At 52.4% G+C, this 24,305-nt stretch overlaps 1 protein-coding gene across 8 annotated transcripts in view; it reads right to left on the reverse strand.

The window, feature by feature from the left end:
- ARID1B (AT-rich interaction domain 1B) overlaps nt 1-24,305 on the reverse strand; it is a 415,788-nt gene that overhangs the window by 38,760 nt on the left and 352,723 nt on the right. For 7 of the 8 annotated variants that reach the window (XM_080666163.1, XM_080666164.1, XM_080666158.1 and 4 more), the window contains 2 exons: nt 12,185-12,512; nt 10,183-10,311 (listed from right to left, as the gene is read on the reverse strand). In XM_080666163.1, coding sequence (XP_080522289.1) covers nt 10,183-10,311; nt 12,185-12,512 — 457 coding nt within the window. The remainder of the gene's footprint in view (nt 1-10,182; nt 10,312-12,184; nt 12,513-24,305) is intronic. The other variant, XM_080666161.1, reaches the window with a different exon arrangement.

The raw sequence follows: 24,305 nt of genomic DNA on the forward strand, positions 1-24,305 counted from the left end.
TGCCTTTCGCAGCTCCTGTAAGTCTCAGTGTGCTTTCCTCTTTCCTTCTAGTTGTAGAATTTCCACTCAGCCAGCCTTCCTGTGGTTCTGGATGATGTCCGTTTTGTCTTTTAGTTGTAGTTTTGAAATTGTTGTGCGAGGCAGCAGTTTAGGTGTTTACCTATGCCGCCATCTTGGTTTCTCCTCTGTGGTGTTTACATTCCCCAGGAATTGCCACAGTTCTCCCTGTGGCAAAATCTTTAAAAGACTCCACATTGTAGTCAAGCTTTTCCTTATACGGTACCTTTAAAAAATTTGGCCATTAATATTTACTCTCAGAAGTAAAGCTAACAGGAAAGGAAAAATCCACTTTGCCTGTCTATCCCAAGTGAATTATGATTTCTACCCCCTCCACCTCCAGTAAACCATCGTTTATTGGCTCATAATGTATAATAATAAAAATATTTTAAAGACATCCTTTAAAGGTGAACATAAGTCATTAATGAAAAACAATGTACTATTCTCTTAGTGTAACTATTTTCAGTCTGCACTGCCCTTTTTCAATCATTACAAGATGATGAACGTAGATATTACAGAGGTTTAAAAAAATACCTTTAAAATAAAAAAAAATGAAAGATGTAAATGTCTGTGCTGGATGCCGGTTGCTGGTTGCAATGTCCTCGATGCACCCGGCCGGCGGCTTTTGAGAGTCTGGCAAACAGCACGGGGTGTGACTCACTGGGACGGCTTCCGCTGATCCTAGGATCTGGGGACAAACCGCGCTGGTGCTCTGGGCCTCAGTTTCTACACGCAACCACGGAGGGACCGACAATGATTTTAGCATGAGTACTTTGTGAAGCACATACCAATATGCATGCCATGTTTTTGAGGCACTTTGCACATTTAATTTTTTAAATTCCTGGAGGAAGGTGGGTGGAATTGTGCTCACATACACAGAACGGATCAGAGACGTTAAAAAACTTGCCTAAACACAACAGCTAGTAAGTGGTAGAACTGCCCATGCCTGCTGCTAGGCGGGTGGTCCCCAAGGCCTCTGGCACTGCTGACACTTACGAGACAAGTGCAGTGCCACACGGCGGCCTCCTGGAGAACTTTCTTTTGTCCAGCGGACTTCACTGTGGTTGGAGAAAGCTACATCAGGATGGCGCTCTTCTCTGGGCCTCCTAGGGCACCCTGCGGCGCGGTGGCCACAGTGGGAGGTGGCGGAGGTAAATAATCAGCCCCGTGGACGCTGCTTCCGGGAAGGGGTGTGTCCGGGCAGAGAAGCCGCAGAGGGAAGTGCGTCTCCCCAGGAACGCAGGGCACGTGGCCACCTGTCTCGCTGCGGGGAGAGCCAGTCTTCCGTCCTGCAGATGAAATCCTCCTCACTGTGGTTTTGGAAATTACCGCCAGGACTCTTGGTAATTCTGAGCAAGCAGGATGGGCTTACCACTAAACAAGAGCTCGCAATGCATCCCGTCGAGCTTGGGAAACTGAGACGTGTTTTGTGCAGGAGACGAGGTGGCGGCCTCGGTAACTAGGCCGAGCTCTCCAACTCACTGCGGAGGGGCTCACGTAGAATCCCTGTGGCCACGACAACAAGCTTTCTTAAGTGGTGGGGCTGGCCACCATCACTAGGACCCCGGCAACCTCGAAATCGGTCCCCCTCCAGGGACAGCGCTCACCACCCCTTCAGTCCTCGGCAACGTCCAAGTGTCCACACAGAATGAGGGTGAAGAAGGCACTCACCAGACGCTTTCTCTTTGCAAAGGAAACAGGAGCAGGTAAAACACACCCAACCAGCAAAAACACCAGCAGAGTGTTTCCCTCGTCTCCCTGTCAAACCTCACCCTGGACTCTGGGCTCAGGAACCACTGGGCTGGGCTGCTTCCAGGGCCGATGGGAACAGACAGGTTTTGTCCCAATTGCTGCTGCCTGACGCCACAGATCCTAACCCGCAGCGAACGCCCAAAATGCCGGGAGGGGATTTGTTAACGGTGAGAAATAACGTTTTGTGGTGATTGTGCCCGAAGGCAGGTACTGGGCTGCGCGCTGTGGGAAGGACTGCTGGGCGGTGCTCACAAACCACAGGTGCTGACCGCGGGCCTGCGCTCACGGCGGCCAGGTGTCCATACAGCCAGGCACCCTCCTCTACCTGTCCACGTCCACGTGTGGTGTGGGGGGTTGTCATTTGAACACGCAGACCTGCAGAAGAGCCACACTGCGTTTACATCGGCTTCCGGGTGGGATGAGATGCTAGGGTTGAAGAGCTGTCGTCCAAGGACAAAACCAGGTGACCAGGCCGTGGGCTGCACTTCCTGGAAGCGCCCCTCGTCCTGCTCCTCAGCCCACACGCACGAGTCATCTTTCGTAGGTTGTCCCTCAGTCACTTTGGAGAGTTCTCAAACATCACACGTTCACCTGCCAACAAAGGCCTGGTTTGGGGAAAAGCCAGAGGCAAACACGTTTTAAAGAGACGTTGCCAGCGGTCCACTTGGAAGGCGAACACTGCTTCCCACTAGAGCTTGAATCAGGAAGCTGGAAACGTTAAGTGAAACCCATCTAAATATCTTGTTTGTTTTTTAAATATATATTTTTATTGATTTCAGAGAGGAAGGGAGAGGGAGAGAGATAGAAACATCAATGATGAGGATCGTTAATCGGCTGCCTCCTGCATGCCCCCTTCTGGGGATGGAGCCTGCAAGCCAGGCATGTGCCCTTGACTGGAATCGAACCTGGGACCCTTCAGTCCACAGGCCGATGCTCTATCCACTGAGCCACACCAGCTAGGCTAAACATCTTGTTTTTAAGTCGATTAGAATCAAATGTAAACTAAGTAGGCTGCACATGACTGTGGTGCTTTCAAGGAAGTGTGCAGGCCACATCGTCTCAGCATCACCAGCACTCTCCAGTGGTGACACGGGGAAGTGAGAGCTCTCCTGGAAATGACCAGATTCTGATACAGCTCCTTGGAGAAGAGCAGGGACAGAGAGAAGTGCTTTGGAAACAAACACCACAGGAGTGAAGCCACTTTCTTTAAACCCAGAGGCAAAGACACGCGGAGAGAGGTTTCACTCCGAAGCGTTCTAGCATATCCATGGAAAACAAGACTCGAGGTTTGTTTCAAATGAACAGAGAGCAGCGCCTGCTCAGTGAGAAGGGGCGTGACTGCCGACATCGTTGCTGTCCATGTGACTGTCCCTAGCGATGCAGTTTGAGTTCTGGGGCAGGCAAGGAATGAGCCAGGCACACACTGACTTTGGGGTCCTCCTTCACTCAAACCTAAGGGCTCCCAGCCCAGGGAGTTGCAACGTGGAAAATTCACTCCAGCCGCGTGTTCTTGGAGACAGCGACTGTCCACGCACGTCACAGCAGGTCCTACCTTACCTCTTCTATCAACACAAACCATGTTCACCTGTGCCCGCTCCACTGGCGAAACAGACTTTCCGGCACCCACACATGACTCTTTCTAAGTGGTGCTGGGACACCTTCAGTCGAGGTTATTTTCAGTTGAATATCTGAAAAGGGAAAACCACTCCCTACGTCTCCAAAACAACACAGTCGGCAGAGAAGCAGCTGCCCCGGCGGCCCTCTCGGTGCGCTAGCCCACCAGCACTCTGTGAACAAGGGCACACGCGGCTCTGGTGGCAAAGCCATCTCGTCACCTCCGCCACCAGCGCTGTGCGAGGAATCCATCCCGAAGGCACCGTGCTTCCTCGCACCAACCAAAGACCAAGAACAGGATGCCCCTGAGTCCTGACTGTAGCGTCCTGTGAAAATACACAGCCACGTGCTATTTAAAACACGATCACACCCTCCCCTCAGGGAGACATGCTGGAAATAGCCAGATCCTTCAGAAACACCTCCTATCGAGTTGACAGTTCCCATCATTTGTTCAAGATGGTAGTTTAGGGCAGCGGTGGGAGGGAGGGCAAGGGGCACAGTGGTCGCCCAAACAACAACCAAGCACACTGAGCTACCCGGGGAGCTCCCTGAGGAAGGCATGCGAGACCTGAGGGGTCCACCCAGGGGTCCGCGGGGAGCCCATAGGTGGGGAGGACAGGAGGGCCACGTCACACAAGGCCGGGATTCTGTAAGGTTTGGTCTGCACCCTAAGAGACAAGAAGTTTGTGAGCAGGAGAAAGGGCAAGAAGGAATGTGCATTTCAAAGACATTGTTTGCTCTCTGACTGTGGATGGGAGGACGCCGGGCGGGAAGAAGGGATTTAGGGCTGATGGGTTGTGTGGCTCTGACAGTCTAGGTAGGAGGGGACGGTGCCGGGACCCAGGTCTGGGACAGGAAAGGGCTACGTGAGATCGGGAGGTGACAGGACTGGGTGATGAATGACTAGAGGGCACCACCGTGTCCCCTGGGTGGCGGCGTGCACGGAGGCTGGATCGCGGGGCGTCACGGACTGCTGACAGGATCGGAGACCACACGTCTGGCTCGGGCACGGCCCCTCTGAGCTCCCAGAGGCAAGGCCGGGAGACGGGTGGAAACACCAGCCTGGAAAGTGGGGTCCTTCTGTTCCTCTTCGCTGCCTTGCGGGAATGCCCTCCAGGCACTTCGAGTCTTTCTCTAAAGTGAGAACGACTGGCTGTGAACGTGACCTCCTCCCCAGACAGCCTGTTCCCTGATGGAACGCTGATGGGTGGGATGCCAGCACCAAAGCCACAGCCATTAGTGGTTTTCCAGCTGTGAATTAGTAACCCCGGCCCGTTGGTAATGCCTCTGCACATGTCAGTTCCCCTTTGGCAATGGGCGAAGGGAATGCTATTCAGCAGCTCCATGACAAAGACCGCCAGGGCACGGGCGGTGTACCACGGCCAGCCTGTTCTCCAGATCGGTCTCCAGCGAATGAGGGGCGGTCCTTCTGAGCACAACGTCTCCTGGCCCTTTTGCCACAGGCTCTGTAAGATGGCGGTGCCCACAGGGCTCTGTAAGATGGCGGTGCCCACAGGGCTCTGTAAGATGGCAGTGCCCACAGGCCTCTGTAAGATGGCGGTGCCCACAGGGCTCTGAAAGGTGGCGGTGCCCACAGGGCTGTGTAAGATGGCGGTGCCCACAGCCTCTGTAAGATGGCGGTGCCCACAGGGCTCTGTAAGATGGCGGTGCCCACAGGCCTCTGTAAGAAGGCGGTGCCCACAGGCCTCTGTAAGAAGGCGGTGCCCACAGGCCTCTGTAAGATGGCGGTGCCCACAGGGCTCTGTAAGATGGCGGTGCCCACAGGGCTCTGTAAGGTGGCGGTGCCCACAGGGCTCTGCAAGAAGGCGGTGCCCACAGGCCTCTGCAAGATGGCGGTGCCCACAGGCTTCTGTAAGGGGGGCAGTGCCCACAGGGCTCTGTAAGATGGCAGTGCCCACAGGCCTCTGTAAGAAGGCGGTGCCCACAGGCCTCTGTAAGATGGCGGTGCCCACAGGCCTCTGTAAGGTGGCGGTGCCCACAGGCCTCTGTAAGGTGGCGGTGCCCACAGGCCTCTGTAAGGTGGCGGTGCCCACAGGGCTCTGTAAGGTGGCGGTGCCCACAGGGCTCTGTAAGGTGGCGGTGCCCACAGGGCTCTGTAAGGTGGCGGTGCCCACAGGGCTCTGTAAGGTGGCGGTGCCCACAGGGCTCTGTAAGGTGGCGGTGCCCACAGGGCTCTGTAAGGTGGCGGTGCCCACAGGGCTCTGTAAGATGGCGGTGCCCACAGGCCTCTGTAAGAAGGCGGTGCCCACAGGGCTCTGTAAGATGGCGGTGCCCACAGGCCTCTGTAAGAAGGCGGTGCCCACAGGGCTCTGTAAGAAGGCGGTGCCCACAGGGCTCTGTAAGATGGCGGTGCCCACAGGCTTCTGTAAGGGTGGTGCCCACAGGGCTCTGTAAGATGGCAGTGCCCACGGGGCTCTGTAAGGGGCGGTGCCCACGGGGCTCTGTAAGATGGCGGTGCCCACGGGGCTCTGTAAGATGGCGGTGCCCACGGGGCTCTGTAAGGTGGCGGTGCCCACGGGGCTCTGTAAGGTGGCGGTGCCCACGGGGCTCTGTAAGGTGGCGGTGCCCACGGGGCTCTGTAAGATGGCAGTGCCCACAGAGCTCTGTTAGGTGGCGGTGCCCACAGCCTCTCTGTGTCTGAAGCTTTCCTGCTGGTTGTCTCCATTCTTGCCCCTGCACCTGCTGACCTAACGCCGCCAGGCATGGAGGAAACTGCATATGCCCCCCTGGGGTTCCCAGGAGCCCGTGGCACCGGAAACATCTCCCCCTTTTCATTAACTCCTTCATGCAGGCGGCTCACAGGTCCCACTGCTCTCAGCTCTGCCACAGCGGCACCTGCTGTCTGATTCCAAGATCCAGGACTTCCTTCGCCTCCACGCAGGGAACGTGTGGTTGTCCCTGAAGTAGGGACTGATCGCTCTCAGCAACCAGAACAAACAGAGCCACGGAGCAGAAGCTCAGGGTGCGAGGAGAATGCAGAAGCCTCTGGCGCCTGAATTCTGTAACTGACACGAAGACATCCCCTCCATCCCACAGGGGACTTGGCTGGGTAAGCCCGTTGTTGTTACTATAACCTGTTTACTGACAACCACACAAGAGGAGCACGGCCTCCCGTTAGAAGATGCTTCCGAGACTGGCATCGGCGCCTCCCTGTGGCCGCCCCGCTGGCGGCCTCGAGGTCGGGGTGTGAACGAAAGCGACGGGGCTTGCCCTAACCGGTTTGGCTCAGTGGATAGAGCATTGGCCTGCGGACTCAAGGGTCCCAGGTTCGATTCCGGTCAAGGGCATGTACCTTGGTTGCGGGCACATCCCCAGTGGGAGGTGTGCAGGAGGCAGCTGATCGATGTTTCTCTCTCATCGATGTTTCTAACTCTCTATCCCTCTCCCTTCCTCTCTGTAAAAAACCAATAAAATATATTTAAAAAAAAAAAAAAAAGAAAAAAGGAAAAAAGAAAGCGACGGGGCCGAGTGGGTCCCAAACCTGCCGCTCCCTGCCTCGGTGACACAGCCTCGGCGGGTTCTGGCACACACTTTCCCACTGACCTCTGGCAACAGGCTTATGGCACAGTTTCTCGGTCTCAAAAAAATGGCGTCCACTGTCCCTCGTGGAAGAAGATGAGCTGCCATTGACGTCCCCACGGAAAGAGAAAGGGCTCCTTTCCAACGGCCTTTAAGATCTTTACTTAAACGTTTGTCTCGAGATCATCATGCCATTAAAAAAGATCCCAATGACTGACCGCGGGGATGACTGACCGCGGGGGCGATTCCTTCCCGGGGACAGGAGTGCCCGCTGTGCGTACGGGCCGCCCCTCCGGGTGCAAGGACAGCGAGGGACCCACCGACAAGGACGCCTCGCAGGGCGCACCTCGTGGATGGGAGCAGGTGGGCCTGGAACCGAGGGGCTCGCAGCCCGGCCGTGAGCTGCCCTGAGCGATACTCGGGGGCTGGGCTAACAAGGTGCACAGACTTCCCACGCCTTTAACGCACAGGCTGTTGGCGGGAAACAGAGTGTGGGCCTGGCATCCCCAGCTCCTGTCTTCTGCCACAGCAACGTTTTGTGAAACCCTCTAAAAAGAATGTCCAGGGCTATCGTGTCGGGAATTTATAAATACAGTCATTTCTGACTTAAAACACCTCCTAAGATTCTTACAGATTTCCTGAACGAAATTGGCCCTGCACCACAAAGTTACTTAGTTTAAGCAAAAACACTATTTAAAATCGGGTGAAAATGTTGCAGAAAAGGCCCGAAAGCTGGAAAGAAGAAATTCTTCCTGTCCTCCAGTCACCAGGCCTGAGAGGAGGGCGGGACCCGGTCAAAGGCAGCCGGACACAGCTAACTTTCAAAGCAAGGTCAACGCTGGGGCCAGGCTGGGCAGCGCTGTTTCTCGTTACTTCAAGAGACTATTACATTAACTAGAAAAGCTTTAAAAACACATTTTCGGAGTAAAAAGTCTATCAGTGTGTGGGGGCGGGGAAGAGTCCTGAACGGATACAAATGGTTCATTTCAAACACTGGATACTATTACCAGCTTCTTTAGTGCCTGAACGCTGCGATTCACCACGTCCTACTGCGAACCCTTACTAGTATAATCAAAACGAGGGATTTCTTTGCTCAAAAGGGAAAAAATAATAACTCATCTACAGAATCCTCGACTTAGTCCATGTGGCACGTGTCCTACCTGGCACTGCCTTTTAAAGAAGGAACCAGTCAACCGGCTCCCTAACAGCGCCCCGAGTGTCCTACAGGGCCCCACTGCGCCAGCTGGGAAAGCCCCGCGCACCTGCCACACCCTCACCTTGCAGGAGCCCCCCTCTCCTCACTGCCACTCTCACTGCCCGCCTGCGTCATCCAGCCCTGTCTCAGCCTCCCTCCTGACTTGAGGAAGAGTCGCCATAGGAACTGGGAACCCTCCTTCCTCTCCCAGAGAGAGACTGACACGTAGGAACTGGCTCTTCAAACTGCCCACCTGGCCCTAACCTGACCGCTGTCCGGGGGGAAACAGAGACACAGCCCCAACAGGAGTTTGCTGCACCAGCTGCCAGGGAACGCCAGAGCGTGTGAAAACCAACTCCTGAGCCACGGCTCTCAAAGGCGCCCCACACGGTTCCTCCCAGCCCAGCCCTGCGTACCGAAGAACAGCCAGCAGGTTCTGTGTATTGCAGAGTGCAAAGGAAGGGTGACTTAACACAGAAATAAAACACGGTGTCTTTCTTCGGTGGAAAGAACACCGTAGGCATGAAGCACAAAATGCAGAGCGAACGGGGCGGGGCTGCGGGGCTGCGGGGCTGCGGGGCTGCGGGGCCGCGGGGCCACGCCTCTGCCCAGCCTCCAGCAGACCCCGCAGAAACCGCCATGCCCCTTCTCCCGGTTTTAATGAAGGAGGAGGGGCCGTGTTCCAGGGCGCTCGCTCCCCGACGCTGCTGGCTGGAGCGCAGACCCCAGCTCCACGTGCCGCTTAGCGAACATCGATTTTCTGCCCCAGCGGAGGGGCCTGCACTCTGATGCATGCCATTTAAATTCATTTCACACAGCTGCTTAATGTGGCTTGGCAAGGCACAGGCGAGCGAGCTGCGTGGGGCCAGAGAGCACTCCCGAGGTGGGAAGGACAGATCCTATGGATTAGCAGCTGATGTAAATGCTCTTCTCTCCCCATGGCCACCTTCCCACGGGCTCAAGCAGTGACCTTGAAGGTGCCACCAGGAAGGAAAAGAGGAAAAGACAATGTCCCCAAAATGTGTGTTCACCCAGTCCTCTATCTGTTACTGCATTTTTAGGATCATGTTTATAGGATTCTCTATTTGTTGGTCCACATTGAGGACCATGTTGACAGGATTTAGAACTCTCAATTGCAAACTTACCATTTGCTCTCGCTGTCGAAATAAATGTATCCTGAATATAAAGACTATAGAAAAGCTCTCCATCGCGCATTCGTAACTAGTGAAAGCACATTTGCATGAGTTTAGTCCTTAAACAAAGCTAGTTGAAAGTTTCCTATTTTAACCAAAAATGTGGTATGTTTCTACAGAAACTATCTAGTGCACATGATTCAATCTACATAGGATAAGTTACATTACTATACAAAAATATCGCTTTGTAAGTCACTCAGGAATAACACACTTTAAAAGCATTCCCTAGGCTAAGACAGTGTAGCCTGATACTAGTTTTCTAGTAGGAAAGACCCTTTTTGTTGCTGTCTGTAATTCCTGTGTTGTAATAGGTAATACGGCAACACCGTGCTCAGAGAGAAAATTCTGTCGGATTATCTGGTTGTATTTTCCCAGGGAATCTCTGGCCAAAGGTGGCCACTGCGCCTGGAACTGAGGGTGTGCAGGAGCAGGTCGGAGGGTGGCAGGAGTGACAGTAACACCGTCATGAGAACACAACACAAGTACCTGACAACACACGACAACAGTGGGGGAATGACAGCAGAGCAGGCCATCTCAGTACTTTTCCGCCCAGAAAATGTGGATTCGTCTCAGGCATGAGGGAAGAAGCCATGCCGATAGCCATGCAGACAGATCAGGGACGGCATGCAGGCTGCTACCAAACCAGCAGAGCGCTGGTAGTGAAAACAGAACAAAACAAACAGAAAGGAACAAAAAGACAACCCCTCTGAGATGGGTTTCCGTCGAGGTCTTTCACTTGTTTGGGGTGTTACTTCTGCAGCCAGATGGCACGTTCATTAACAGTTTAAAATCGCCCAGGGCCCCAGCGAGTCAGGGTCTGTTGCTACCTACCCGTACTGGTCAGGCTGGTGCATCATGGGAGCCTGAGAGTTGCCATAGGTGGGGTGCTGGGAAGAAAACAGGGGGCGTCCGCCAGCCCCAGACTGGCTGGGATAAGCAGGCGACCTAATGTATGGTGGCCTAAAGCAGAACAGAAGAACAACTTCTTTGGATTTGTTCTGTCGACAGTATGAACACCCCTGTCCACCTGTCACCTCCACACACAGGTGTGGAGGGTCACAGATGTGGTGTAATACTCTGTACCATGCAGCTGCCTGCCGTGGAACGGGGTACTTTCCTTAAAAGGTGGTGGGGGGTGGTGGGCAGGACGAAGGGGAGAACAGAGTAAGATTTTCAGATCTCATCTCAGTTCAGTTCTGAAGTACAGCTTTGACTCTGGTCAAAAATACAGTCCATTTGAACTGCCAGAGAGCTCACTTGGGCGGCGCCTGCAGGCGGGTGGTGGAATGGTCTCCCGATTGCAAATAGAAGGAAAATGCATGGATGACAGTGATTCCTGCCTTTCTGCAAAGTGACAGATGAACTGACTCGGAAGGGGAGCAGAGTTTCTAATCAGCATCTCTATGGTCATCTTCTTCCCAGATCACTGGCCAAGGCTTCGCATCAAATCCAATCAAGTGCTTTCTACTTAAATACCAGTCAAACCAGTCCTCACAGACAGGTTCATTAAAACCTTCCCTGAATCTGCACAGGTTTGGGCTAGAGGTATACTGCTGGCGCACAGGAGGTTCTAACTGTAATGTGGATGACAGAGAGGGCGAGATGGGAGGAGAGAGGGGAGAGAAAAGGATTGGTTTTCATTTTGATCCCTCAAGGGAAATTTTTTATTATTTGGAGGAAACAGTAAGATTGGAGGGGTCCTTAACATTCCCAAATAGCAGCTTCAGAGGAAAAGTAACAAAGGAACACATTTACACACACACACACACACACACACACACACACGTGTGCACGCTTTTATCTTCCTTGGGAAAAAAAAATCAGAACCTTCTATCTTTTCTTCAAGGAACCCTATTTTCATATGAATCTTTCAATTTGCTTTTTCAAAATTAATTAAAATATATTTTTATTGATTTCAGTGAGGAAGGGAGAGGGAGAGACAGAAACATCAATGATTAAGAGAGAATCACTGATCAGCTGCCTCATGCACGCCTCCTACTGGGGATCCAGCCTGCAACCCAGGCATGTGCCCTGACCAGGAATCGAACCATGACCTCATGGTTCATAGGTCGATGCTCAACCACTGAGCCACGACAGCTGGGCTCAATTTACTTTGTTTTAAATGAATTTTAGTATAAGTTAAACATAAAACATATACACAGGTGCTTCTCTGAAAACATTCACTTTGGCCTCTGAATTTTTAAATTCAATGTTACTTTTATACAGGTCAAGTATTTACTTCAATAATTAATTTTAAAATCAGGACTGAAATCAAGTAATTGAGGATAAAATCCTCCTGGATCCAATTAAACTTTCTGAAATACTATCTTTGCGTTACCTCATTTTGGCTTGGAGAGATGGGTATGCCCCAAAAAATAAAACATAAGAATATGAAGGATGAATCTCACACATACACACTTAGACAAACGCACACAATACACATATGTGTACAAAGTTTCTTTGTCATAAACATTTTATGGTGGGGGGACAAACGGGGGACGCTCTTTTTCAACGTTTTAGATTTTAACTAGTTTACAGGCTTGAGGTTTCCTGCGCAAACCTGGCTATGCTGGAGAACCCCAGGCACGCCTCGGCCCGGGCTCTGGGGCTGCTCAGTGACCATTCACAGCCATTTCAAATAACGCCCCACAGCCGGCTGGCCCACCACTCAGATTCCTTCTGCGGTGCCTCAGAGAACTGGACTGTCTTTTACTTTTCTGAGCCTTCCGGCCAAGTAAAACGACTAGCTACTGCTCTGCGCCCGTGTGACCCGGGGCCCGTGCGTGCCCAGCCCCGCTCACGCGCACACCAGAACGCCGCCCCGACGGCATACCTGCTTTGTGCTGAGTTGGCAGCGGCCTGCATCACTGCGGCGGCTGCCTCCTGTGCCTTACGGTTCACGGTCGGCATCGGTGGCCCCATTCCTGGCCCGCCCTGCTGAGCCATGCCAGGAGAGCTGGGGGTCATGCTGCTCATGTTTCCAGGAAACGGTCTGTTCTGCATCCCGGCTGATGGCATTCGTCCCAGGGGCATAGCACCACACGGCTGGCCTGGCCCTGGCCCATGCATCTGGTTGTTGGCATTGATGCCCACACCAGGCCCCGGGCCGCTGTAGCTTGCACTGGGCACCCCACTATACGTAGGGGGTCTGGAGTAGTTACCTAAACGAAAAGCAAACAAACACAAATTAGGGCCTTTCAGTTACTACCTGGACTTGTGAAACATTCACTGGAAACTTTCCGTCCAGCACTGATCAACACAGAACATTCGTCATTCGTATTAACCCTTCCCTGTGGGCGCTGCGAGGCGGGCAGCCTCAAACACGCTCTTTCTGCACATTCCAGAGGCAGGAGCCACCCAGGACAGCGAGACATGGAGGACAAATCCAGGCTAATCATTAACTTGGTCCATGAACAGGCCAGGGATGCTGGCGCCAAGGCTGCTCCATCCCCCACACCTCCCATTCCTGCACTTCAACCCAGGCCATCGCTCCAGCCCCGCTGCCGGCAGTTCTGATGGAGGGTTCAGGACGGCGTGGAAGAGGGGAGCACAGATGGCCAAGCCCAGGCTCCAAAGCACCCCAGGGGGTGGCACGCGGAACCTCGCCATGAGTCCAGCATGGCTTTCCTTGGGTGCAGGGAACATTTTTTTTTTTTTTTTTTGGCTTGAGCACCAGGTAAAGTGGCTGGTTTGTGCTTGGTGCCAGGTCTTACGAAATATAGTTTCAATCAGTGGCATGACGCTCCACACAGTGAGGTGGTGGCACTTGGGAGCAGCAGGGCCTGCGATGAGGAGCTGCGACCACCCCCACCCCACCCCGCTCACACTGGGCACAGGCTCCCGGGGGAGAACGCAGCTGCCAGGGCCTGGACTCCATGTCAATGGTTTGTTTCCTCTCTCCTCTATACCTTTTTTGTTGACTGAACAGACATACATTAAACCCAACTCAATTAAAGGCACACCTACTGCCACCCCAGCAATACCAGCTGCTGAACCACACTGCGAATGAGACACGGCCAAGGCTTTGTGTCAACGACTTCCTTCATTTCTCTGGTAACCATGTGGAATACAGACACGACCACGATTCCATTGATAACTGAGGAAAACCAACAGCTAGTAGCTTAGGATTCAAGTCCAAGCAAACTGACTCTGGAACCCGTGCAATTAACCAATAAAATACGCTGCCTTCCAATAAATGACTGTTGAAATAAAACACACGTGGAAAGACGAGTGTAGAATCAAGAACTAGTGTTCCACTACTTCCTGGAAGTATTGCCTCATCCATACAACATATGTGTTCTAGGCACAAGGATACAGAGTTAAATACAACTCAGTGCCTGCACTCAGGCAGCTCACAATCAAAGAGTGTGTGTGTGTGTGTGTGTGTGTGTGCGCGCGCGCGTGTGAGGTGGAGTAGCAAGGGAAAGGAAAAATAACACACAAAAGCAAAACAAAAAGTCAGTGCACAGTGAGAAGCAGAGAGCTAAGAGGAGTGTGCTCAGGGACATGGGGCGCTCCAAGGCAGTGGGGCTAGTGATGTCTCCTTGAGTGAAGGCCTGTTGGTGGCGGCCTGCATCAGGAGCTCATGTGGGAGGCCGTGGGATGGGTTAGCTGGCGGCGGCCTGCTTCAGGAGCCCGTGTGGGAGGCTGTGGGATGGGTTAGTTGGCGGCGGCCTCCATCAGGAGCTCGTGTGGGAGGCTGTGGGATGGGTTAGTTGGCAGCGGCCTGCTTCAGGAGCCCGCGTGGGAGGCTGTGGGATGGGTTAGTTGGCGGCGGCCTGCTTCAGGAGCCCGTGTGGGAGGCCGTGGGATGGGTTAGTTGGCGGCGGCCTGCTTCAGGAGCCCGTGTGGGAGGCCGTGGGATGGGTTAGTTGGCGGCGGCCTGCTTCAGGAGCCTGTGAGGGAGGCCCTGGGATGGGTTAGTTGGCGGCGGCCTGCTTCAGGAGCCCGTGTGGGAGGCCGTGGGATGGGTTAGTTGGCGGCGGCCTGCATCAGGAGCCTGTGAGGGAGGCCCTGGGATGGGTTAGTTGGCGGCGGCCTGCTTCAGGAGCCCGTGTGGGAGGCCGTGGGATGGGTTAGTTGGCGGCGGCCTGCATCAGGAGCCCGCGTGGGAGGCCCTGGGATGGGGCGAGCTGAGTGCGTAAGGCTCTGCATTGCTGACCGTCCGGCCTCAGGTTCGCTGTTTTCATTGTTTCACTCCCTTCTCTGAAGAACAAAGACACGCCTCTCTAACACCGACTGCTTGAGGAGTTGTTGGGGCTCTATGACCTGTGGCAGGGGTTTAATACGGCCGAGGAGGGGAGAGGGCACGGACGGCAGAGGCCACGGACAACAGGCCAGAGAGCGGACACCCGCAGCCGCGTCACTGGGAGGAGGTGGCGCCGGGAGAGGCCACCTGCGCAGGCCTTGTCCCGCTGCCAGGCCCGGCGTCACACTGGAGATGAGGCGCTTCTCGAGGTGTTGCGGCAGAAGCTGGATCTGATCAGGAACAGTAAGAGCAGATACCTGATGTTTACTATGTGCAAACTCAGCCCCAAGTTCTTTGCCTTAACTCACTCCTCCCTTCAAGCAGGAGAGGTTCCTATTACTACACGCCGCACTCCAGAGAGATGGGGCGCCTGAGGCGCAGGGCGTTCCAGCTTGTCAGGGGCCTCGTGGCTGGTGGGTGCAGGAGCCCGGCTGGCACCAGGCAGCCTGTGGGTGCAGCTCAGAGCCCAGGCACGCACGGTGCGGCTGCTCAGATGCGGAAGGAAAAGCTACACTGATGTAACAGTATCTTCATCACCATGAACCAGGTGTTCTCAGGTCCACACTAGGAAGCTCCATCCCCCTGAAAATCTGCAAGAAATTCAGACTTCCCAACGCCGCTGGCTGCTCGCTGTGCCCAGTGCTTGCTCTCTGCAACCACTTTATGTGGTTGTCCGCTGCGTGCATGAATCATGGCAGATGGCGCGAAGGTCACTGTCCACGCAGACCACGGCCGGCACTCTCGCTGTAAAGGGCTGGACAGGCTTCGTGGGCCAGGCTGTCTCTGTCACAACTAAGCTGCCACAGGCGATGCATACACACCTGGGCCTGCCTGTGTCCCAATAAAACTTTATTCACAAATACAGGCAGCGGGCCAAAGTGGGCCATACTCTGCTGACGGCTGCTGCAGACCAATCCTGGGACAGGCTAGCAAAGCGCCCCGCAGCACAGAAAGGGACCTGCTCAAGTGCCTCCTTGACCCTGACCATGCTCTGGAAGGCTGAGGAACGGCGGACGAGGAGCAGTGAGGCGCTGGCAATGGCGGCGGCCGGACAGTGAAAGGGGCCAGCAGGAACAGGACAGGCTGACGTTCACCCCGCAGGGGCCACCAGGGGCACGAGCCAGCCTCCCCTGGCCAGCTCCTCACGAGGAAACTCTACTCTGCCTTTACAGAAATAATCCAGCTTACGCTGTCTCAAGGAAAAGTAAAAAACATTCACTGCGCATCCATTTCCACAATCTTTACAAAAAGCTCTTAAGTTGCTGCTGAATCGCCCACCCCCCAGGACCACGCCGAAGGTCCGTTTCCCGTCACCACCTCGGGGGAAAGGGCACCGTCTGCTCATCACCCTGGTGGGAGGGACGCAGAGCCGCGGGCGGGCTCCGGGCGGCCAGCCTCGTCCCCCGCAGCCCAGCAGCCAGAACTTTCCCGCGAGCAGACGAGGCTTCTCCTCCCCTCCTGACCTCACACGCCCGGCTCCCACAGGATGTGACGACGTCAGTGATATCCAGGGCTCCTTTCTGGCTCTCACTTTGTTAAAAACAAGGAAACTCATTCACAGTTTGAACGCAAATGAAATTAATTCACATTTTCATGCTATTTCTCTAGCTCGTTTCCACCCTCCCCCAGCGCACATTTGGTGACTTATTTGCTAAGAAACTTTATGCAGTGAAAACATATGTCCTCTTTGCTTTCGAAGGAAAAGAAATGACACTTTCCTCGTTTCAGAAAACAGATGTTTCGCCATGGTATGGCAGACGAGGCCCATGGCGGTTTCATCAGGGAAGGAGGCTCCGATTCTGCTGACCTCGCTCACAGCTGGGCCTGACAGGTGCGCCACTCGGGCTTGCCCCGGGTTCAGCGGGCAGCGGGGCTGCACCTGATGAACACAGGAGCAGTGGCCAAATGCTGTCACCTGCAGCTTGCTTCCCATCTCCCCGGTCATGTCTGCATGGAGAGGAGCTGCGTTTCAGGGCTTTGCTCAATTCAGCAGCTGCACTTGGTCTCAGCAGGAAGTGCTCTGGACCCGGTGGTCACCCATAAGGGCACAGCCACCGTGCCTGCAACACGTACACACATGTACTCAGAAAGCCACTGACTGTGGCACATGGCAAGTCCCATGTCCGTTCCCATGTCCTAGTCACAGAGGCCTCTACCTGGTGGGAGAGAGGCGGAGTCCCCTTTCTTCTCCCGGAGGCTGTGGCTGTGCTGCGTGCCCACAGGAAAACGGGTCTAAGGCTTCGACGGCTCGGGGCAGCAGGGACCACAGCACGGGCTCTAGAATCCGGGTTCAGATGTCGGTTCTGATGCTTCCTAGCGGCATAACTTGGACAAGTTACTCCGTCTTTTGGACATCAGTCTGGCTGTCTGTAAGTCATGCTGGTAATGGGGCACAGGCAGAAAGTGACCGGTCCAGTTGCTGGGCAGCCACCTCTGAATGGTAGGAACTCTCACCACCACCAATTGTTATCCATAACCATTAATAGGATTTTCCCGATCATCTTTTAAAAATGTGTGGGAAGGAGTGGAAAATGATTCATGCCCCCGACTCTTTGCCTACTTGATAGTGCACCCCCTCCCCAAATAAACAAAAACCCAACGTGTGAGCCAAGCGGCACGGAGAGGCCACGCCAGGAGGAGCGCGCGCTGGTTCCTGTTCTCTAATAGATTAGTGATTCGCTGGCACTGGCTCTGACAGAAAGCAGATGGAGGCGGCAGGCAGCACAATGCGGCAGCAGATGCGGGGCCACCCACCTCAGCTGGACGGCCTCGCAGCCAAGACCGAGAGCCCACGGTTTTCAAGTGGGTTCATCTTGGCACAGCGGCTTCGGGAAATTGGTCACCAAGCGAATTCAGCCTCCAGCCCACCGGGGGTGAGGCTCGAGCAGCCGACAGAGGAAGCAGGAGCTGGACTCCCTTCCAGCCACCACTGCTACCTCAGGAGGGTCACGGAGAGGTCTCCACCTGTCCCAGCATAGTTAGCTTTGCTGGTTGCCACCCGCAGGCCGAGCTTCCTGCTTTGGTTAACTATTAAATGCTCCCACTCTCCTAGGGAACTCTGCTTCTCAGTTTCAATCCCTCAGCAACCGCCATGAACATTAACTACAGGCTCCGGATTATTCCCTAGGCCCAGGAGGGTGAAAATGACGCACAAGTCACACAACAGACAATTAGCTACATATCACAATAAATGTATTTGTCAATTAGAGAACCAAGCACTTCTCTGGCTGTTCAGTCAAAGATGTTCATCACTCTTTACATCCATCTACTGCATATTACTCTTTTGAGAGAGAGAGAAACATCGATTTATTGTTCCACTTACCCATGCATTCATTGATTGCTTCTTATATGTGCCCTGACTGGGGATTGAACCCGAAACCTTGGTGCCTTGGTGTCTGAGGACAATGTTCTAACCAACCGAGCTACCCGACGAGGGCCTACATAATACTATTACTTTAAGTCGGCGTTACTGAGTTAGAAAGTACATACACTAACAGCCACAGGCAGTCCTATAACCATTAGCATAGTCAAGACAAGGGGTATTTCTATCATGACGGAAAGATGCCATTTGTGGCCAATCTCACTCGCAGCCCCGGCGACACGGATCCGAGGCGTCCCCGCAGCTCTGCCTTCTCCGATGTCACATAAATAGAGTCGTGCGCTTGCAGCCCTTTGTGCCCAGCTCCTCTCGCGGAGAGCCCTCTTTGAAATTCACCCACATTGTTGCACATCAGTGGTTTGTTCCCTTTTGTTGCCGAGCAGGATCCCATTCTGTGGCCACTTGGGTTGTTTCCAGTTTTGGGCAATTATGAATAAATCCTCTAACATTTGCATACGGGTCTTTGTGTGGACATATGTTTCATTTCTCTTGAAAAAAGTAAACCCTAAGAATGAGAGTGCTGGGTCGAGTAGTAAGTGCATGTTTAAACTTATAAGAAACCCTGCCAAAAAAATGTCTGACATTTCTAATTGCTCTATGTCCTTGATATTGCCAATTAAAAAACCATTAGCCATTCCAATACGTGTGTAGTGGATATCATTGTGGCTTTAATTTTCATTTCACTAATGACAAATGATATTGAGCATTCTTCACAGGTTACCACATTTAAGTAAGATCTTTTCTGTATAAAAACAAATGTCATATTTCAAAAACCTCCTTCCAGCCCTAGCTGGTTTGGCTCAGTGGATAGAGCATCGGCCTGTGGACTGAAGGGTCCTGGGTTTGATTCCAGTTAAGGGCACATACCTTGGTTGCAGGCTTGATCCCGGCCCAGTTGGCTCACATGCGGGAGGCAACCAATCGATGTGGCTCTCTCACACCGTTGTTTCTCTGTTTCTTCCCCTCCCTTCCACTCTCTCTAAAAATCAATGGAGAAATATCCTCGACTGAGGATTAACAACACCCAAACCTGCTTCCAACCCGACCTTTCTCCAAAGGCTGACCACACAGCGCTGCCCGAGGCAGTGCTTGAGGGGGAAGTGACTGAGTGGTTAAGAAGACCACAGATGCAGGTGCGACGTGAAGGCTGACTCCCCCCAAACCAGGGCATCTAAGCCCACTGTTTGTGGAAATAGAGATCATTTGTTTTTGAACTGACATGTAAGGCACTGTATTCTCCCTACGTCAACATGAATTTTAAAAAAGTCTTCAAAATGTACGAGTAGTAATATTAACAAAGCTTGTGAAAGAGGAAAGACCTAGAAGTGCCTTATAGAATGGCTTCAGCATTTCTCCTTTAGTTTTTTTCTGTATGTCATAAACGTTAACTCCTTTAAAAACTTAATTATATAGTCATACAAGCTCAATGCAGAAAATACAGCGGCAGGGAGAAATAGAAAAGATGATCCTTAGTTTCACTTCCCGGAGACAATGCTAAGCATTCAGTCCACCCATGGCACCCACTGAGCACCGAGGTGGGTCAGGAAGGGGCCCTGTCGGGCACACCCTGTCTTCACTGGCTCAGGAAGCAGCTCTCAGGGCCTTCCGCCAGCTATGTGCTCATGGCTGGGGCCTTGAACAGAGGAAGGTGCTTACATCCTGGGGGAAACCAGGGAGGCGAAGAAGCCAGTCTAGACAGTGTGCGACGGTGCTGGGCCCAGAGAAGAGAAATGGAGCAGGAGCAGTCAGTGTGAGGAAGGGTCGCCGAGGGGCCACCGAGAGCCCCCGGGGGCAGCGGCCGTGTGCATGTCCACTGCCTCTCCCCAGCGGGAGCGGGTCTTCAGACTCAGGCCCCGGGGCCCATGTGCCCAGTCAGATGGAGGGGAACACTGTAACCTTCTGCTGCACATGTGACCTTCAGAGAGCTACCTGTGAGTCCAAGGCTCAGCTTCCTCATCTATGAAAAGGGTGAAATACACCATTATCCACTCATGTGGTTGCTGTGGGGAAAACCATGATTCTGTGAATAATTATCGTTGGACACCAACGATGAGTAGACAGAATGTCGCTGAATAGACACAAACTGTTCCGATATTAATAAGGTAACTTTTTAATCAGTGAAATGATCTTTTTGCTATATATTGTGCCATATGCCAAATTTTACTTTCATGAGGCAGAATTCCAATTTATTTCTCCAACAGGTAAGTATGAGAAAAAGCATGACATAACTAATGTAAAAAGGTATTATCGTAACCCACCAACAGAAGAATCTCTTCGGTAAGAAACGCAGGCGTCTGAGTCCACTGGCAAAAGCTGCGTGAGCGCCTGCCTCTCCCTGCGCTGGCCCACAGGGACTGTGTGGGGATGGCGCCCCCTGGAGGCACAGCGCTGACCGGCTTCACCTGGTGGCCAAGGCCCCTTCAGAAGGACATTTGGTGCCACTCACAGTGAAGTGTGATTCCACAGGTCATTTCTTTTCAAACAAACGTGAAAAGATGGCAGACGGTAAGGCAAAGCTGCAGTCCACTCCTGTGTCTCTCACCGCTGGCCAGGACTGTCGTGACCAAGGCCCGGACAGAGTTAAAAGGCCACTGATGACGATGTCACAAGGATCAGCCAGGGGAGTGGGTGAAGGTTGGAACTTTCAAATGCTACTGATTTTAATTCGCAACGTTAATTTAATTATTTACAACAGTTAGCTTCACACTAGTTCAAATTCAAGTTGCTTTGTTTTTAATTTTTCCTTTCTCTTTTTAATCTTCAGTTTATTTAAACTTTACATTTTCATTTCTTTCCTAATTCCCAGGTTTTGATAAAGTTATGACTATCAGTCTGTTAAGAAAAATTCATCCTTAAATCTTGTAACTTGAAGACTAAATTTGAGCATTGACAGAAGACTGTATTAACTACCTTTTGCTATAAAGGTATGTACTTCAATTTGTTTTTTCTCATATTAGTAGGATACTAGAGGCCCGTTGCATGAAGATTCGTGCAAGAATAGGCCTTCCTTCCCCTGGCTGCGGGCATCGGTTTTCCTCCGGCACCCGGGACTCAGGCCTTCGCTCTGGCCGCCAACTTCCACCTTCGCTCCAGCCGGAGTCTTCAGTCTTTGCTCCGGCTGGAGTGCCGCTCCTGTAGCTCCTTCCGCCCCCCACCCTCCCCATCATAGCAAGTGTCCTGCCCCACGCCTGTGTATGCAAATTAACCTGCCATCTTTGTTGGATTAATTTGCATATCCACTCCTGATTGGCTGGTGGGCATCATGGAGGTATGGTCAATTTGCATATTTCTCTTTTATTAGTGTAGATTCAGAATATTTCTTTAACAACAAAGCAGGTCAGAATATGGGATGAATACTTTTGCCTAGCACTGTCAATGTAACCATAAAGTAGGGCTTAGGGAATAGAAAGCCATAAACACATCCAGTGCATTACAACCCATTTCAAGAGAGAAAGGAGCAAGCGGAAGAGGGAGTGGCCTCAGCTGCTTTGGGACACAAGCTCGTGCACCTGCAGCACCTGGGCTGAGCCAGGTGGCAGGCGGCACGCTGCAGGCGAGGCTGGATTTAGGTAATTCAGTGATAAGGCCGAGGTTCTGAATGACCAGCTTGGGACTGAGATCGACAACAGGGCGGTCCTCACCTCTCCCATAGCCAGGGAGCCGATGACTAGTAACATTTACAAATTGTTCCTCTTGAACCGGAACAGCACACGATTATTAATGTGAAATTCTCTCTTTTGGAACTGCATTCATTTCAATGAGGTATCATTTAAAGTTTGCCTTTGCTGAATTTATGAGAAATGTATTCTAACAAGGACAGGACAATTTCAGACAGCACCTCATTTGTTTTAGAGAAAAAAACTTTAACCTGTCTGGAAAACATCTTTCACAATGTAATTTAGAAATAAAAGGCTCGTTAAACTCACCTACTTGTACGTTCTGTGCTTCCTAAAACACATTATACAAATTAAGGCATAAAATCAGGGCTGCGTCGTGTAAACCTGTGTATGTGGCGCCCAGACACTAGGGACAAAGGAGCGACACCTGGGGGTCTGCTAGCTGCCCGAGGCAATACTTCTTACAGCGAAACTCAGAAGAGACCTGCCTATTGTACAAATGGTGACAAACATGCGGTGGACGGGCAGTGTGGCAGACACTGTCCCCGAGCACAAAACAAGTGTCAGTCCTTGTGAAACTGCTCTCAGCTCTCTTCCTCCCATACAAGTTCATGTGTTAACCATTAGCATGTCAATTACATAATTCCTTTCTATTTATTAAAGCAAGGCCCCATGGCTCTCTTTACTTGCGAGCACTCTAAGGGTCGTTATTAAATGTGCTTACTTGAAGGTTTACTAGTTCATAAAACATATGGCAAACATTTTGACACATTTAGATCATCCCATTTGTATATTTAATAATTTAGGTTTTATAGTATTCATAGACATTTCTAAAAATGTCTCTTAACTTCGTAGGAATTTTTTCTTAAGTCTCTAGTATTGTTGATCTTTTTCCAAAACGGCGTCCATGCTCCCTGAAGGCAAGTCATTTGCCTTCTGTTTCCCTCGTGGCTCACTGACGGCGTGAGTAGTGAGGAGCGCACCGCCACGGCATGGGAAACGACCCACCCGTGACTGGGTGAGTGGCCTAGTCTTCGTCGCTCCGAGGCCCGGCCCTGCCACGTGTCAGCTGTGGGTAAAGGACTTAACCTGCTCATTTGCAAAATGGAGATAACAACATGGGCTTCCCGGTAATTAAGACAATGGCGAGCTTGCCTGAATTTGCGTGTGGGCATGACCACTGCGCATCCTGGTGAAGTTGTTTACCTGTTGTTACCTCGGTTTCTTCATCTGTCAAGTGGAGCAATAACAGCATGTGAGGACTGGAGGAGTTAACATACGAAGGACACTTAGCACAGGACCCAGGCCATGGGAGCACTTAACACAATTTGGTTATCATTAATAGCAAATTGGAGAAGCTGCTCCTGACAATGAAATAATTAGCAAAAAGAGACTGAAGTATTTCCCCCTGCGATCTCTTAAAAACTGAACTAAACCAGAGGAAAGCCATCGAGTTGGAACAGAAGCGGAAGGTGACACCGACGACCTCTGGGGTCACTGCACAGTGACTCTTCCCAGAGATCTAAAACGCGCACCACAGAGACGCAAGCTGGAAGTCTCCTGATAATCTGAGTGGCTAAAGGGAAGAAAAAACCACTTTGTTTGGGACCCTGTTTAAGAGGATCAACGAGAGAGAAACGCCCCGGTAAGAACCGTACTGACGGAACGACCCGTGCTACGAGTGTCATGTCCCGAGCTGGGGTTTGCGGGGAGAGGACGGTGGGCGAGGAAAGGCGAGCGGTCCTGATGGAGCAGCTCCAGGACCCTGGGTTAAGCACCGGCACCTGGAACCAGTTACGGAACCAGGAGGGACCACCCTCACAGTGGAACGTGCCGGAGATGTGGCCTGGGAAAGGTGCACACGCAGAGCACAGAAGTACGGACACTTTCTTTCAAAGTTAGAAAGTGCTGCGTGTGGAAATTACCATCCTTATGTTATTTATTTTTGTTTTTAAATAGATTTTTATCGATTTCAGAGAGAAAGTGAGAGGGAGAGAGAGAGGGAGAGAAACATCAATGATAAGAGAGAATCAATGATCGGCTGCCTCCAGCATGTCCCCCACTGGGGATTGAGCCTGCAAACCCGGGCATGTGCCCTTGACTGGAATCAAACCCAGGATCCTTCAGTCCACAGGCTGACGCTCTATCCACTGAGCCAAACCAGGTAGGACATCATCCTTACTTTAAACGGTTTCTAATACCAGTACGACCTAAACTCAGTCCGTATGCTTAGGAAAACCTCGAGTCAGCAGCCTCTTAGCCCTATAACCTTGCGGCGGGTCCACTGGGCTGCATCCGTGTCAGCCGCTCCGGAGTTGACGTGAAATTCAGACTCACCGAACGTTAGAATCAGAAGCAACTTCCAAGGGAACATAATCCCATTTCCCCCAAGAATCAAAAGTTCCCAGTGAGCAGCTGTCCCGGGACACAGCAGCTCGGATGGGCCCCTCACGGGCTCAGTGCTCTTACATTGAGAATCGCAGTGTTCAACAATCCCAGAAACCCGAGGGCTTTACTCCCAAGAGAAATCCCTTTTTCTACGGAAACCATCCTCCCTTACAGTGTAAGTGCTTTCTTGGTCGTTCACAAGACTCGTCAGACATCCCCCTTCCTCTGGGAGAACAGCGGAAGGGAGGCTGCGGCTGAGTTAGGAGCAGAGGGCCCAGCCCTGAAGGTCGCAGGAAGCCCGAGTCTTCCTGGTGGAGCCAGG

Source organism: Plecotus auritus, assembly GCF_963455305.1.
Source record: "Plecotus auritus genome assembly, chromosome: 4".
NCBI lineage: Eukaryota > Metazoa > Chordata > Mammalia > Chiroptera > Vespertilionidae > Plecotus > Plecotus auritus.